Source organism: Pleurodeles waltl, chromosome 4_2 (genome assembly GCF_031143425.1).
Source record: "Pleurodeles waltl isolate 20211129_DDA chromosome 4_2, aPleWal1.hap1.20221129, whole genome shotgun sequence".
In the NCBI taxonomy this organism is placed as follows: Eukaryota; Metazoa; Chordata; class Amphibia; order Caudata; family Salamandridae; genus Pleurodeles; species Pleurodeles waltl.
The window spans coordinates 420,585,341-420,601,764 of NC_090443.1; the positions used below are offsets into that span (position 1 = coordinate 420,585,341).

Below are 16,424 nucleotides of genomic sequence, written 5' to 3' on the forward strand. Positions count from 1 at the left end.
ATCCAATTTGCGGATCCAAAGTAAGGAACAAACTCTCTGTTGCCGTTATTACAGGAGAAACTCTTTCAGAGTGTATTGTCCAGCTTCCAGAAAGAGTTTAGTGTAGGAGCTCAGTCCAAGAGTAAGCAGTAAAGTCGTTAGAAGATTATGGAATTGAGAAAGAAGAAACAACTTGCCCTTGGCCCACACTATACTGCCAAGTGTGGCTATCTAGACTGGAACGCCAGTCTCCTGGGGCCAAAGCCATAAAAATAAGTGATCTGGTAAACATTAAAAGAAGCTCACAGAGCTCTCATTACCAGGGGAATAATGGCCCAATAAAAAACGTAAACAAAATACACCCCACGTACCGTCTTCACACACTGGTGTTTTCACTCGGAGAAGACATGGCTGGCATAATCCTAGGAGGAATGCTGTATGCCAGAGGGCACTGACGGTTCAGTGAGGGTATGTGGTAAAGGCGTGGCTTGTTGAGATTTATTGTCTCAACATGGAATGAATGGTGTGCAGTCCTCCAGAAACATGTCACGCATCATGCTCAAAAGACAACTCGGGACATGACAACACAGTAGGCCTTCTGTCTGTCACCGGCGTTAGAGCCCGGGGCACTGGCTTTGACAATTTCAGTGGGTGAGCTTCGAATACATCGGACTTCTGAGCATTTCTAAGAAAGTTACACTCTTTACATGGAGCGCAGTCCTTTTTTACCAAACTAGTAATAACCCACACAGCTTTTCCAGTGCATCTCTAGAATGATAAACCCCAATCAATGAGAAAACTTGCTAGCTCTGTCGAAGTACCTACAGCCTAGTAATGAGACCGCCACTGGTGCATCTCAAACATGACCACGGCACACACTATTCATGCACACACAACTGCAGCAACAAGTCTGCACCTAATATCTGGCATCACTGACTGGGAAAGCATTCACTCGTACCACTCCTTCTTATTCCCTCTCATCACTACCCACGGCTTTTGAGAATTAGCAGCCAAATTCACGCAATACATACACTAAACCAAACACTGTTCTGCTAGTGTACCTCAGACCACAGTAGAAGCAGCCATTACTCTACAAGTTCTGGGATACTGCACAACTCTGCATAGGTTCACAGACCCAATCTAAAAAACACAAATTATTATTCCACCAATTGGACCCCATCCACCAACACAACTCTACCACACAGCACTGACCAGAATCAACCACTGGTCAGCCTGTACTGGGATCACACGATTCTGTAATTGTATCTGAATATTGAGCCAACTCTCCCTGCTACTTCTGCTCAAAAGTTGATTCATGGCATTCCTGTATATTTCTGTAGAGGGACAAATATAGGATGTAACCAGACAAAAGCAGCTACAATTTCAATAAGTATGCAACCTAAGCCTGGCATCACGTAGAACTGCAGCGTGGAGTGCATCATGGATACCACATCTAGAAAAGTGAAAGCCACATGCGAATGTGGGCCATGATGTGCAAGTGCCACCTAGCTGCACAATGCCCACATGTCCCTGTAGCACTTACAGTGATGGTGAATGTGTAGCAGTCGGGGATCTCATTGTTTATGATTGTCTGAATATTAATGGCCTTCAGCTTGAACTGGATGGTGACGTTGATGAGCCTGCAGAAAAAATACACTATTTATTACATCAACGATTTCAGAGTCAAAGCAGATTTACAAACTGCATAACCCAGGAAAAATGCAATTGATTACAAATTTAGATCCAGAAAACAATATGATAAAACCTTATTAATTTGTAACAGGTGCTCCAAAAGAGAATCTTCTTTAGGGTCACACACTCTTAGGTATGTCCTAGTAGCGGTCTGAAGCTCGAAAGGACTTGAGCAGAGTTTAATCTCTGAACTAGGGCATTATGGAAGCTTTCCAACATCAGCGCCCACAACATAGTCTCCTAATATAGGTGAAAAGCTACAAATGAAAGCAGTCTTCGATCTTCCATCTGATGCTGGGGATTGAGACCGAAAAATTACAACACTCTAAATAGCCCAGATCGAGGAAAGCAGGGTATTTTAGAAATAATCCATAGGCATAATAAGGCACATCGCATGGGATAAATATGAAATTCACAACCAGAAGATGATATGATACAGAGATTAAATGAAAGAAAAAGTACTAAGAATAAATGAGCACAGCAGAAGAGATTATGAGGCACCCTGGGGGATAAAGGTGACATTCAACCACAGGAGATGGTGCAGCATAGCGTATAACGGTCTAACAAAGATCCAGAGGATGGCATGTCATAGTGAAGCAGAGAAAATGCAGACCCCTAAAGACTATTCCACAGAAGATAAAGGTGAAAAACACACCATGGTTGGTAAGAAGGCTGCTGTCAACTCCAAATCCCCGTACTTCAAAACTACACTAATCCTTATTATTTGGTGTTATTCATTTCTTAGAGACACAACTACAGGTGGGGTAAGCTACATGAATTACCTTGAAGGCAATGTAGAGTGACATAGAGATCTGGAGTAGAAGTTGTTTCTTAGCTGCCCCTCTTCGATTTGTAGCCAGCTACGATGATGTCTGTTAAATTGGGAAAGAGCTCTGGGGCCTAAACACCTGCCCATCGCATAACTTGTTGAAACTGCGAGGTAACAAAGCTGTGTGCACACTGTACAGCTTAGCAAGTCGCAGAATAGAGCTGGTCTGGGAGAATGTGAAGAGAGGAAAGCACACTGGCATAGCCGAGGTGGCCAGACCAGATGGCAGCCTGGGAAGTAAACACTCTACAAGAAGGAGCAGCTATCACCAAAAGTGACATAGAAGTTGATGTAGGATCATTCTGAGAGGAAGAGGCTGACGACGGTTCAGGCTTGCTGACCAGGACAGAAGGTACCATTGTGTGAAGACCCCGTGGTGACAGCCTTGCTGGCTGGTTACACCATGTGTATAGGGAGGCACTCTGCGTTTAGATAAGAATATGAGAAACTGAAATAGCGTGGGAAAAATGATGGCATCAAGAATATAGAGGACAAAAACATTGTGAAGCTAAGTTTCTATTGTTAAGCAAAGTTTGACTATATATAACTGCACATACATATACCTTGATACTATGTATATAATATATATTCAAGGTATGTAGATGTGGAGTTAAGAATAGTAAATGTATGCTTACTTATTTGCACTTACCTTCTCAATATGTTCGACCTTGTAATTTTTGACACAATATTCTGTCCACACATTTTTTTATTTTTTTCGATATTCTGTTCGTGATCAGAGACACTCTTCTTCAGGCCCAAACTGGTTCTGCCTTAAAAGGGCTGGTCCTTGTGGCCCCTTTCTCTTCCTCTCAGTCACTAGTCAGATCCCCATTTCTAGCCCACCAAAAATTATTAAACCTTCAGGTGTAAGTAGATCCACGCCATTACACATACTGTTCTATTCACAGCAGCTTGCGCTGAAAGAGAAAGTGTTTTTTTTTTTAATTCTTGAGTGTAGAACACCTGTGTGGTAGTAGGACTCTGTGTTGTGAGCATCTGTGTAATGAAGGCACTGAGATCCATCATGGATTAGCTTTAACATGGCATAAGGTGGAGGATGAGGACAGCTTCCCAGACAGAGGAAGTGTATAGTGTGCATTCCTCTGGCTGTAGAGTGCAGAGCAAGTCACTAAAGTAGAGGAGGATGGAGACAGGGATGCCCTTAGAAATTCAAGGAGTACCTTGTTAGCAAAGGGCTGATGATCAGTCCTTCCCAAGCACTGCCATTTGGTAGATGGTGGAGGTGAGGAGTAGGACTGCTTTTTCTGTGTGGTCGAAGTGTGGAGGTTTCTAGAGAAGACCTTCTTTTAAGTCTACTTCAGAAAGACTGCTGGCAGCCAGGTGCAGAAATATTGTACTTCACTGAGCCCTTGTTTTGGATACTACTACTTGTAGCCACCCCTGTCCCTGTTACCTGCTAATGAAGACATCATCTTGCATAAAGCCTGGGTATAAGGAGCACAGCCTGAAAATAGCACATCTGAAAGAGAAACAACCCAAACTGGTTCTGAAGCCTTTGAGTTTGGTTACACATCCTGTCTCTGAAATGTGTTCCAAACCAGCTCACTTAGCTCCGATCCATCTTCTTGACCAAGGGAAGTGTGCTCCACTGAGTTCAGGAATAGTGTGCTCCACTGAGTTCTGGAAGAGCTGCTGTGCAACCACAACTCGTGTATGTCTGACAGCAAATCTCCCAGAGGTGAACAGAACCAGGAGTGACCTCGTGCTGTAAAGGGGTTCCCCTTTCTTTCTGTGCAGTTTCCTTGGTTATGTCATTCTGGCTGTTATACATAACATATCCAAAACATCTTGTCTGCTGTCCACATTGTAAAGGTATAAAACATAAGTTTCATAAACATGGCTTGGTCATGCAGAGTGGTGATGGTGTATTGGTCAATTGAGGGGGGCAAAGGGAAATAAGCTTACTTCAACATGAAAAACACTTCATACTGGGACTGCACCCAAGGCATAGGGGGTATTCCATATATGTCTGGGGTGCTGGATCCCTTGCTGGCAAACAAAGAAGAGTAGTGAAATGTTGGCTGCAAGACACAGGTCCATCTTATAAACCCTGGGTAAAGACCTATGAAGTGGGCTATCCCATCCGATGTGTTCATTTCACAATGATGAGAAATTGGTGATGACCCAAATAGTAGAATAGATATGACTGGTGTGATTCATGGAGAGGAGGGACAAAGACAGGTCTAAACAGTGTCATTATCTTATTGCTATTGTGCTGAAATGATTCTGCGTGGCCCCTTACAAAGATGCCTTCTAGAAATATGTATCAAACCTGAACTGCTGCTGAATCTATTGAACATTTAACAACACAACTATGTTCAGTGTTTGCATTTTGAGAACAATACAAAAATTAATTAAAAAATAAAAAGGTGAAATTTAGACAAGTATGTCATCACGAAGATTAAGACTCACTAAGACTACCCCATGGAGAATTGCTGAAATTCATCCCAGGAGATTATATGTCACAGTTAATAAAGCTGAAAGTCAAATTCAGAAAATGGTTCTAAAGACGTCCTATTAAAATGAAACTAAAATTAAGACACAAAGGATGATACACCATCGATATACTCCCTTCAGGAGGTCATAGGACTAAGAAAATAAAGCTCTACTCACAAGATCTGTAAAATAAGCTGCAAGGAAAATAATGTAAATTTCAAGCTCAGATGATTAAGTGTCACACAAAATTAGGATAGAATTCGGATCCAAAAGAGTATATGGAAAGGATAATTGAAGTAACACGGAACCAGATAGCATGGAAAGGAGCAAAAACGGGTGCACTCATGTACAGTTGACATATGCGTGTGAAGTGAAAAAATATTTGATCCCTTGAAAAGTATATGTACAGCATAGAAAAGTATAAGTAATACCTGGAAAATATTATGCATAGTGAGTAAAGGAGAAAGTTACTTGCAAAAAATGAAATGCACAGTGAGGAAAATAACTGGTGAAGGAAAATAAGAGTTAAATTCAGAACATGATATGGAATAAACAATAAAGAAACAGCTAAAATCCAGAGACGTACCAAGATGAAAAAGGGACATGACAATAAAAAGCTATGCTATTGTGAATAAAGGTGAAATCCACACCTAAAGCACTCACCAAAAGATCATACAAGGGACTCAACCAGTGAATTTTAGATCTAAAGAAAGACTAGATCTTACAACGGAGTCCAGATCTCTGCAAGCATTGCAAAGTGATTACATAATGAATTTTTAGATTTGTAAAGTAATTTGTAATTTCCTAAGAGACCTGCTCAAATGTTGAAGTAATCACATGCAATGCAGACCCCCATCCCCTGTTCATTCTCTTTTGGGAGGCATTCGGTCATGCATCAAGAGGTACTTACTTGTGAAACTTGAGCGTGAAGTTGCTGTACACTGCTGCATATTCATCAGGAGATGAAATATGTTCGAAGGGCTCCACTCCAATGCAGTCTGCAAGGGGTTGGGTGGGGTACAAGGCACAGTGTAAGCAGTAGCATATTCTACGATCCCACAAAATACAGATGTCAGAAAAGCCCAGCATACCGTCCACTCTGACATGTCTGTTGTCAAGGCAGCAGAATCAACTAGGTCTGGAGCTGAAGTCTTGTTGACAAAATCATTGCTCAGGCCAACAAGTCTTTGAGGAACGCATTTCCTAGCTGAAGGAAGTGCCTGGCATTTGCTCACTATTTCAGTCTCAATATTGCTACATATAATATCTCTCTATAGCTTCACTCACTCATCACAAAAGGGCGGTTTGTGGTGTGCACATGTGTTTCTTCTGAATGTGGGATAAAGTACCCTCTGGAGTACATTATTAGAATATTTCAAGTCAAGTAGTTTTGGTATCATATAGAGGCCGAAGGCCAACTTCCTCTATAAGGTTGTGTAACTCAGAGGTGACTCACGATATCCTTCTACCATACAGCAGAGGGTGTTGTATTCCTTATAATACATGATCACATCATGACCCTTCCTATCAAACATTTGAATCCTTGATGTCTTGCTCTTTCATGTGAAATAAAATATGGCTGCAGACAAGAAGAATAAAAGCAGAATGTGTTTTGAGAAATTAAGCAACCCAAAAAAGCATTTAGTCATTTGTTTAAAAAAAGATTTATATCAGTTTAATGTATATCGATTTAAAAAGTTGTGAATATAGAAGATACTGATGTTTTATCTTTCCAGTATGACCTATATGCTAACAACCAATGTGGTCATAAATATCCCCTCTTAGCTGATCACTGTTAGAAAAGAAGATCAGAAGAAGGAAACTGTAGCTATAATTCTACTCTGTGACCTGCCTTTCACCCTGACTGCTGGCAGGCTTCATTATGACGTCCCAACTTAATTGTAATAACTTGTTACTGTAGAACAGCTATGTCATCACATTATTGCCGTTGACTAAAGAGGTCACAACTCCACAGCAATATGGACATTTCAGTGGCCTTTTATACAGACATGACAGACTCCTTAGTATATTCCAGTCTGGACTGGAGAATTACAAGTAGGGGTCAGGATGAGGGTTAGTAGGAAACTACAGCACCATTAACAGTCATTCATGGCCAGCAGCATACAGAACTGCAGCTGAAACGTGTGTCCCCATAGGGGCTCAGTACTATCGTCAACCTGCAGAAATGTTAAGAATAGGACTACTGTGCATGGATGGACCCTTGGGCTACGCTGAATTAAATTTCAATTCAAAGAAAGAGCGTTATGGCTCGCAGTGAGAGGTGGAACTGTAAGCTGCATTTTGTATTGGAGATTGTGATATATGTGAAGTTCCTCCCAGTGAAAGGTGACAGTGACGAGGTTGGCTCTCCTACAGGAGAAGTGCTGTGGGCTGGTTCTTACTGAAAAAGTGCAAAAAGGTCGTCTCACAGGGAGAGATGGTGATAACTATTGGTAATTCTCAGTGTGCTATGGCATGTGTTGAACCTTTTCACTGAAAGACGGTTATTGGTGGATTGGGGGGGGGGGGGGGGGGTGCTAGTTCTCAGAGATAGGCTGTTACTACAAGATGGGTTTGTTCAGCTTATTGGAAGGACGTGGTGGAAACATACTTTTTTGCTTGGTGACTGACGACACAAAGGCCCAAGCTCTCTAAGTGATATGTAGCAGTTGCTAGCAGTTTGGCCTTCAAATTTCTTACCTTTCATTAATTGCTATGCATTACATCCTTCATGAAGCACTGTGAATTAACATGATTCTGCCTTTTAGTGAGGGGATACAAGTAGTGATTCCAGAAAAGATGGGACGATACTTCATAAAAAAGTTCAAAATTCCCATCCAATATAGTAATTCTTTTACCTGAAATGATGCTAGGGTCGATGCTGAATGTGTCATTAGCTGGGTCGATGCTACCTTTGCGGTAGTACTGTTGGCATAGCAGGAGGGCAGACTGATTTGGCCCACTTCCGTGCACATAGGCATAGCGCCCTGTAGTCTGATTTGGCAGAGCCAAGTACTGGAAGGAGAAAGAACAAAGACTTTGTTGGTGATTATATGCTGCACAGAAAAAGAAGACAGCTAACTTGCTTATGACACACGTCTTAACACCAGGGCTGAAAATGCAGCTCCTAAGAATAGCTTATCAGCGCTAGGAGATGCTTACCCCGCTCTAAATGTACACACGAATTCCATAACTGTTGCAGTATATGCCTCTATACTGCATATAATCCATATATCACAACAAAGAGAAGCTCAATCTAAGCACTGAAAATATGTTACCAGGCTAGATGGCATGAATCTTTACTGCCGTCATCTGGACAAAGAAATGAAACCATCTAAATACAATCATATCATAAGGATGGCAAGTGTGTCTCTCCCTACTGCGCATAGGCAAATGAGGCAATGGCACTGCAAGACGCTCAATGTACTTATCATATACATGTAACCACTAACAGGAAAAAGTGCCTCCCATCTGCAGGTATCAGAACGAGGAAAACCGCCTTGCTCACAGGGCACACATTTTATTATCAGGACCTGGAGAGCATGCCCCAATTGCAGCCCTCAGAACTGCTAAACGAGGAACCTACTTGCGAAACACATCCCATTTTTTTGGGTCAAGAGAATCTGCGCCCCTTCTACAGATATCAGATGGAGGAGATAGTGAAGCTCTTCACAATGCACACACTTACAGCACTGGCAAGTATGACACCATCAAAGGAATCAAAATGAAGTGACACAACTACCTCGTGGTGCACAAACACTTTAACAGCGGCAGAGAGACTATCTTCATAACGGACGTACAAGACACTTAAGCTGCTCATGAGTCACACAATACCAGTGCTGGAAAGGGCACCTCCATGCTACACATCACAACAAGGCAATACCAAACCAACTCACAATATGTACAGTGCAGGTGCTTGAGAAGGAGCCTCTGTACTTCAGATACCAGGATGGGAAGATGCTGCACCACAGAATAGGGGGGTAAGGACGAGAGACGTAGGGAGATGAGCTGCAAACAAAGGCTTACAGGGCTGTTACTGCCAACTTCACAATCCAAATCATTGTCACTTAAGGGATTCCAGAGAAAGGGATCCATCGAGAGGTTCTGTTCAAGGACCAAAACTCTACATCCTGATAAAGTAAAGGCCGGTAATCTTCCTAGCTTATGCAAACTCAAACGAGGTTCATACTAGTAATCAGATGCATGAAAACATAACTCGGCCTAGAGGGGGACCCTGTGAAAATAACCCCATTTGGTGTCCTACAACTGAATGCAATTATTGTGCTAATGCTGAGTGGCATACAGGCTGTGTAAGGTTCAGCAAAGTACTGCTGTTTCAATCATCCTTTATTGAAATAAAAGGTCTCTCACATCAGATGTCATTGATCGCACTGTTTATGTACCTGGGGATGGAGGCACCTTCTCTAGTCTCACGGATGACAAATTTGCACTTTGCATCCCCTGGGGGCCCAAGGCCATCCTCTGACCTTAGATATTACAGACTCACCAGAGCTGGGTTATAACGCAGGATGAAGGACTCATGATGTTGGAGCCAAACTTACCTCTCAGATTTCAGTCGTGTCTATGGGGCAGTCTTTCACCACAGACCAAGGGTTCGATGTTTATTAAGGACCCAGGTCAGGCAATGATCAGACATTAAAGATGCATTAACGTCCCGGCTCACCGTTCCTGGACCCAGGTATCCTGACCTCCACTTCTCTTCTTAAGGAATTTGTGCACAGAGGTGACAGGATCATGGACACCTGAACATCTATTCAGTACAGAGGCTCAAATATCCGATATCATCCACATTATCCAGCACAACTGCTTTGCAGACAAAGAGCTTTAACACCCATAGTTTACAGGTTGGACAGAGTCTTCGTTATGACACTTTTACTCATGTGACAGCACTCAGAAAACCCCACTCACAAATCAGATCTATCCAAAGTTGTCGACATCCAAAGCTAGTAACTCTTCAACCCCCAATTTAGGTTTATCTGTATCAAACCTTCACAGGGGGGCGGCTGCTGAAACAACGGGGATAACAGATGATTGGAATGAACTACGAACTCCATTTTTACAAAACTGAAAGTGTTTCTGTTCTGTTAACTGCTTTTCCGTTACTGTTACTATTCAGTTTTTGCAGTTTTAGGGATCCTTGCACAACGTTTTTACCCTACAGTGACTGTATGCTTTCAAAGTAAATATAAAAGCAGCGATGCGTCACAGGAAGCGCTGCCAATATAAACGGAATGAAATCTAAATGCGCGGTCTTCTACTAAGCCGCTTTTTACTTGACCAAGGTCATCTGAATCCACCTGAGTCACACAGCCTTTGCTGGACACTTCCTTTACTACTCCAAGAATACTGCCTCAGTATCGTTGCATGAGTTGACTTTCTTCTCTCCAAGTTAAAATCTTTGTTTCGAGCCTACTCCCATACCCTCAAAATTGCCAATCTTTCTAAACTACTGTGATGCTGAAGATCACTCCCCCGTAAAACAAATATTTGCCCCTTTAATTGAGGAACCTTCACTTGCCACCCATGGACAGACATTGTTTTTCTCTTCTGCTCCTCTTTACATTTATTTGGATTGAGGAAAAACAACCAAGGAGAGAAGAGGAAAGGAAAGGAAAACTAGAGTTTGAACCCCCATGGGGAGAGCAAGGTGAGCAGGCTCTTGCGAACAGGAACAACGAGTTAAATAATCTCTGGGAAAACATTCTAACCATGCGGATTCTGGCACACTCTCGAGGCCTGCTGCTTGGCCCATTACGATAGAGGAGTGATCATTTGTTAGTGTGGCTGTTACCATGAACAGGTGCACCACAAATAACACTTGCAAGTCAACCACCAATACCACTAGCGGGTAGTACTACTGGTGGGTATTCTGCTGCTACTGGCAGAGCAAGACCCACTTCCATTTTGAACATATTGCCTGTGACATCAGAGGCCTACTTTAGGCACCAATGTCTTTTGTGCCTAATTAAAGTTAGTCACCTGGGGCTACAAAGCCCTGCAGGGTGTTGAGTCTTAATACTTGGCCTGCCACTTGAATCAGCACGTAAAGAAGCGTGACTCCCTGTAGTGCTGTGTCTGGCTGCTGTGCCTCTGGTTGGAAAAAATGTAAGCGTGGTGTTAAGCAGGAGTTTCATTTCAAAGGATAGGTGCAAGTTCTTATGGCATGCTCAGGTTTTCTGGTTAGCACACAGTATGCTTTATTTTATTGCAGGTGTGTTAAATTATACAGCTTTTATCTTTTCCACTACATCGTATTTGGTCGTTATCTGAAGCCAGAAGGAAAATCATACTTTTCTTGCATTACCGATTTTAGGTCTGATCAACAAACTTGGACTCATAGACACGCAGTAGGCTATGAACTACCCATACCATGGGCTTCCTTCCACGTCAGCCTGCGAATGAGGAAGTAATACTTTGAAAGCAAGTGCTAAGGGAGAGGAAATCGAAGTCGCAGTAAAATACCACATACTGAAGAACCAATAACAGGAAAACCTTCAAATTAATAAAAAAAATTCTATACTAAGTTTAAAAGGCAGAGACACAACTATAGCATAAAAGGAAAGAGTGCTACAACACCAAGGCTAATGAACAGTATAGATTCGGCTGGTGGTGCAGGTTTGTGAGCAAAAGCTGAGAGACAGTGGAACTGTAGGGAACCACAGGAGGCTAGCAGAGAATGGCATGGGAGGGTAAAGTAGAAATATTAAACAATGCACCACTTTCCCAAAGTTAAATGCTCATTTCTCTGCAGATCTTGCATATTACAGTTCAGCTGAGGTGAGCAGCTTTAAAGTGGTTCCTTTTATTTTATTGAGTGCGTGCCCAGCCTCGAATGGAGTCATGCTGTGTCAGCTGACAATTAGTGGTTCACATCAGTGCATCATTCGAAGTAAACATTAACACTAAGTTAAGTCACCTAGCTACATTTTCCACAGCTGGTGAAGTCACAAACAAGACATGGCTCCACAATGAGACTAATGAAAGCTTTGACATAATTTTAATATCAGCCTAAAGGAGGTCTGTCCAACATAAGAAGGGGAGGGCTAGATCCTCATCAGACATTCAAGCTAACCATACTACGTTAACAAGTTCCATAGTAGGTTAATGCATTTTAAGTGGATATCTTGATAATATGCAGGTTCTGGTACTTCTGGATCTATGCTGGACACACCTGGTGTAAGGTATATGACTATTAGCCAGTCTGATCTCATGAGGGAGGGGGGGGGAGGGTAAGTGAGGTCTGCGACAAGGACTTCACAATCACTTTTCACTTTGAGCTTATTTGCGTGCTGCAAAAGAAAAGAAGGTCAAGGAATTCGGAGTACACATATGAGCTTGGAGGAGCACATACCATCCACATAGAGAGACACGCTGTTCAACCAGAGGCAGCATAATCGAAGCTCAGGAAAACATAGATTTGCACCCAGTTAACATCTTTGTTATTTAACAGAACATATGTTTAGAATACAACGGACACACCATCTGAATGTATATGGGGTTGAACAGGACCATATTGAATTGTGTCCAAGACGCCTGACCTCGGAACCCTTCCTAGGGCACAGATGCAGTACATAAAAGTGGGGGAGACTTAAAAGTTCAATGAAATAAACATTGTAAGCTCATATTAAAAACCCTTCAACTTTTTTTCGCCCAACCTTTTGTATCACAAGCTTTGCGAAGTGCAAAAGCTTGGTGTTGTAAAACTGGATTCTTATTTGGGGTGAGCGGCATATTCACAACCATTGTCAGCATAAAGGCTCAAACCCCTAGTAGGTAGGTACACATTTAATACATATGAATACATCAATTACAATACTAGAAGCAAATGACCACGAATAACATTAAAACAATCAAAGGCAACATCCAGGGAAAACAGTTAAAACAACAGGTGGTTAGAATAAGACCCTGACAACACTGAATAAGTTAAGTCAAGGAACTGTGTGGTGCAGGAGATGCACATGGTTAGGTAGGAGTTAGATGGGAGATTTCCAACACAACAAGGGTAAGCACGTGGGATGCACCAAAGTGTGTGTGTAATGGATTTCCTGAATTTCCCCATCATCTGCGTAAGTGGTAAGAGACCATCAGCTGCTGCTCATCTTCCCACGGAGCTCTCTTCCTGGGTGGACTCCTCGCCCAGCAGTGGGCAGCCTCCACACCTGGTTAACGAGGGTGAGCTTTCACCTACTCTGCTTAACTACCCATTGCTGGTTGAGTCGTGCCCCCTTACCACTATTTTAGCCTGTGTAATTCTAACTGCTGTGCCCACAGTCCCTTTCTGCTACCCAACACAAAACTCACTCCTAGCCTTTTTACAGAGCCTGGCATCGCCTGCTTTCTAGGAAGACTCCAAGAAAATAGCATTGTAAATAAAGGAGCTGCTTGTTTGCTAAAAGCATTCTTCCTTCCTTTTTTTAAATGTCTGTGTACTTGCCTACTCTTATCTGTTCTGTGTGGCCTTTTCTTGTTTCAAGCAATATTTGCTCTAGTGGTTGGATGGTAGACTAACTTTCATGTAAACCTGTATCAGATGTGAGACTCATTCATTCAACAAAGTTCATTTTACCATATTTTTCACTATAGTTTTGTCATTTAACGTGACTATTAATTACTCAATGTCTGCCATGAACACTCAGTGTTCTGAGGTTGCCCTGTATCCTGATTTCTGATTGCTAATTGTCTTTGGGGGGGGGGGGGGGGAAGCATCATTTTGCAGCATCATTTTGCATTATGCAACTACCTGCTAAGTGTTGTCAGAGTAGTTCTTGCAAGTGTCTGATATGAAGTGCGGCACAGAGGACCAGTTGTTTTCCATCGGACTTCGTTGTCGCTCTGTGGGACAGCGCTCATCCAACCCCACCGCCACAACCGCACAGGCCTGTGTCCACTCCTTCACCGTGCGCGTTTTCATGTCAGTGTTTCTTCCTTGCAGTTGATGATGATGGTGATGATGGGAGGGGGCTCAGCTGCCAGTCGCTGTAATGCCGTTTCTCTTGTTTTTTCTTTACTTTCGGAGGATTGGCCACTGTTATGCACATTTAAGAGGCACAGAAAACATAGCACACGGGTGATCGGCTTGGGTCTGTGTAATGAGGCAATGAGATCACTATAGTCGGAGGCACATGGTGTTGTCTGTGAGTGATAAACTGAAGCTTCTGCAGGGACTATTAAAGGCAGGCGTGCTTCATCTTGCTTAGCATAAGGAAGCCAAATAAATCGAAATAGGCCGGAAAGGGCACTGCTGTCAGGCACTTTATTGGTGGTGGTCTGCACATTGTGGGAGTTTAATGCATGGCAGGGACCACAGGTCCCAGTGTTATCAGGCTGGCTTTAACTGATTGGGTGTAGGGGATGGCTCCAAGCCGTCCTCTGTACCGGTCCTCGTGTGCTGAGGATGGCTCCAACCCGTCCTCGCACATGAAGCAGGAAATACCTCTGATGCGGCTTATTACACTTTCACTGCATCGGTCCTTGGGTGGGAGGAGCTAAGGATATCTCAGCACCATTCTTGTGGCTTGAACTGTTGCTATGCATTCTCTCGTTAGTTACCAGTCCCCTGTGGCTCAGCGCCTCCCTCCCTCCCACCCACCCATCCCCAGGTCTGAGTGAATGGGCACTTGGTGAGAGTGGGCTGAGCAGCAAGGATATTGCTCCTGGTTGGGCATTACCTGTAACCAAGCTGAATAAACCTACATCTTACAGCCTACAAAGGATCTATCCTTAATTAAAACACTGGCGACAACTGGGTAAAAAAAATGTAAGTGTGGGAGGAAATTGAAGAGAAACTGGACCTACAGAAGAAACTAAAAGGAAGATTAAAAGAAATGGAAATTTAAGTCTGAAGTGAAGAAAAGCGCCCTGGAAGCCCCACCAGTGTCTTTCTCATCAGACAGCCTTAAGTTAACAGAAGTCTTGGGCGTCTGACTGGCTTCAATTCAGAAGTGTTAGCTGAATTATTGTGAGTTTAGTGTCAACATGGTTGGAGTTGGCATATACCGCGTTTCATCGCTTTTGGCAAGACATGCCCATTGGGTGTGAACCGGCAGTGAGGATTAACGAAGAATGCGGCATTTCTGATGTTAAGTAACCAGCATCAGCCACTTGAGGAACAAAAAGTGCAGCTTTATCGGCATACACTGATTATTGACCAGCAATGCACCTTCATGGAGTGAGCATTTGATAAAACATCACAGCAATGGTGTGTTTTGGGAAGATTTAACCCCATTACCGTGACAATTCATGCTGCTGTGCATTGTTCTGGCAAGACAAGCTCAATTTACCTTGGAAAACGGTGCAATACATCTGTGGCCATCCTCCTCAATTGGGATGTTTTCAATGTACTACTATGGCCTCTAAGATGTACCTTTAATATTATAGCGAAAAACCTGTCATCAGTTCATCAAGGTTTGCAGCAGCGGCAACTGTTTAGCCACTGTTCCATGAAAAAGGAGTATGTGGTGATGGGCACACCATGGGACTTTGTGTCTATAATCATTGATTAGCAGCAAACTTAACAGTGAGGAATTTCTTACTTAAAAAATTTATTTTTGTTTTCAATGTACTTCCAAACATACATACAGCTGACTGTCCAGTGTAAGCTACCGGATCGTAAAGTACAAACTTGTGTGCACATTTTTCACAGGAAAAGTGATGCATACATTGGAAATTTTCGAAATGTTCCTTAGAAACTATAAGTGTCCAAGTGTAAAAGTGTGGAGAGAGGTTTCGGGTGAGAGTCGTTCACTGGAGACATTAAGGTGGTCATAACAACCTCGGCGGTCTTTTTCCAAGACCGCTGAGGGACCGCCGTGCGGAAGACCGCCAGTGGTGGCGGTTTGCCGCTCAGCCTATTACGACCGTTGGCAGCTCTCCGTCCTTTTACAGACGGAGAGCTGTCAACAGCCATACTGGTGGGAGGCGGGGAAGTGGAGGTTGCTCCACCTCCACCGCCACGCCAACAGAACACCGCCCAGCGAATCACGTCCTGTGATTCGCCGTGGCGGTGTTCTGTTGGCGGAGCATCCCCCATGGCTCCAGTCCCCTCCCGGAGGATCGACGGAACAGGTAAGTCGATTGTCCGTTAGGGGAGGGGGTTGGGGGGGTGTTGTGTGGGTGCATGGGGTGTGCAAGTGTGTATGTAGAGGGGGGGTGAGTGCGTGAATGCTTGCGGGGTGTTGTGTGTAGTGGGAATGAGTGCGTGTATGTCTGTATGGATGTGTGCGTGTATGTTTGAATGTGGGTGTGCGTGTCTGACTGAGTGTGTGGATGTAGGCATGTATGTCGGTGTGTGTGCGTGTGTGTGTGTGTGTTGGTGGTGCCTGCGTGCGTGTCGTGTGTGTGTGAGTGCTGTGATGTTGGGGGGGGGGGGGTGAGGGTGGCCCTGCCACCTTTGGGGGGTGGCAGGGTGTGTAGGGGAGGGAGTTGGGGTGGGGGAGACCCCTATCAG

At 43.5% G+C, this 16,424-nt stretch overlaps 1 protein-coding gene across 3 annotated transcripts in view; it reads right to left on the reverse strand.

Moving 5' to 3' along the window:
- MCOLN1 (mucolipin TRP cation channel 1) overlaps window positions 1–16,424 on the reverse strand; it is a 108,403-nt gene that overhangs the window by 42,312 nt on the left and 49,667 nt on the right. For all 3 annotated transcript variants that reach the window (XM_069231661.1, XM_069231662.1, XM_069231663.1), the window contains exons 4-6: window positions 7,816–7,972; window positions 5,868–5,955; window positions 1,523–1,619 (exon numbers count right to left, since the gene is read on the reverse strand). In XM_069231661.1, coding sequence (XP_069087762.1) covers window positions 1,523–1,619; window positions 5,868–5,955; window positions 7,816–7,972 — 342 coding nt within the window. The remainder of the gene's footprint in view (window positions 1–1,522; window positions 1,620–5,867; window positions 5,956–7,815; window positions 7,973–16,424) is intronic.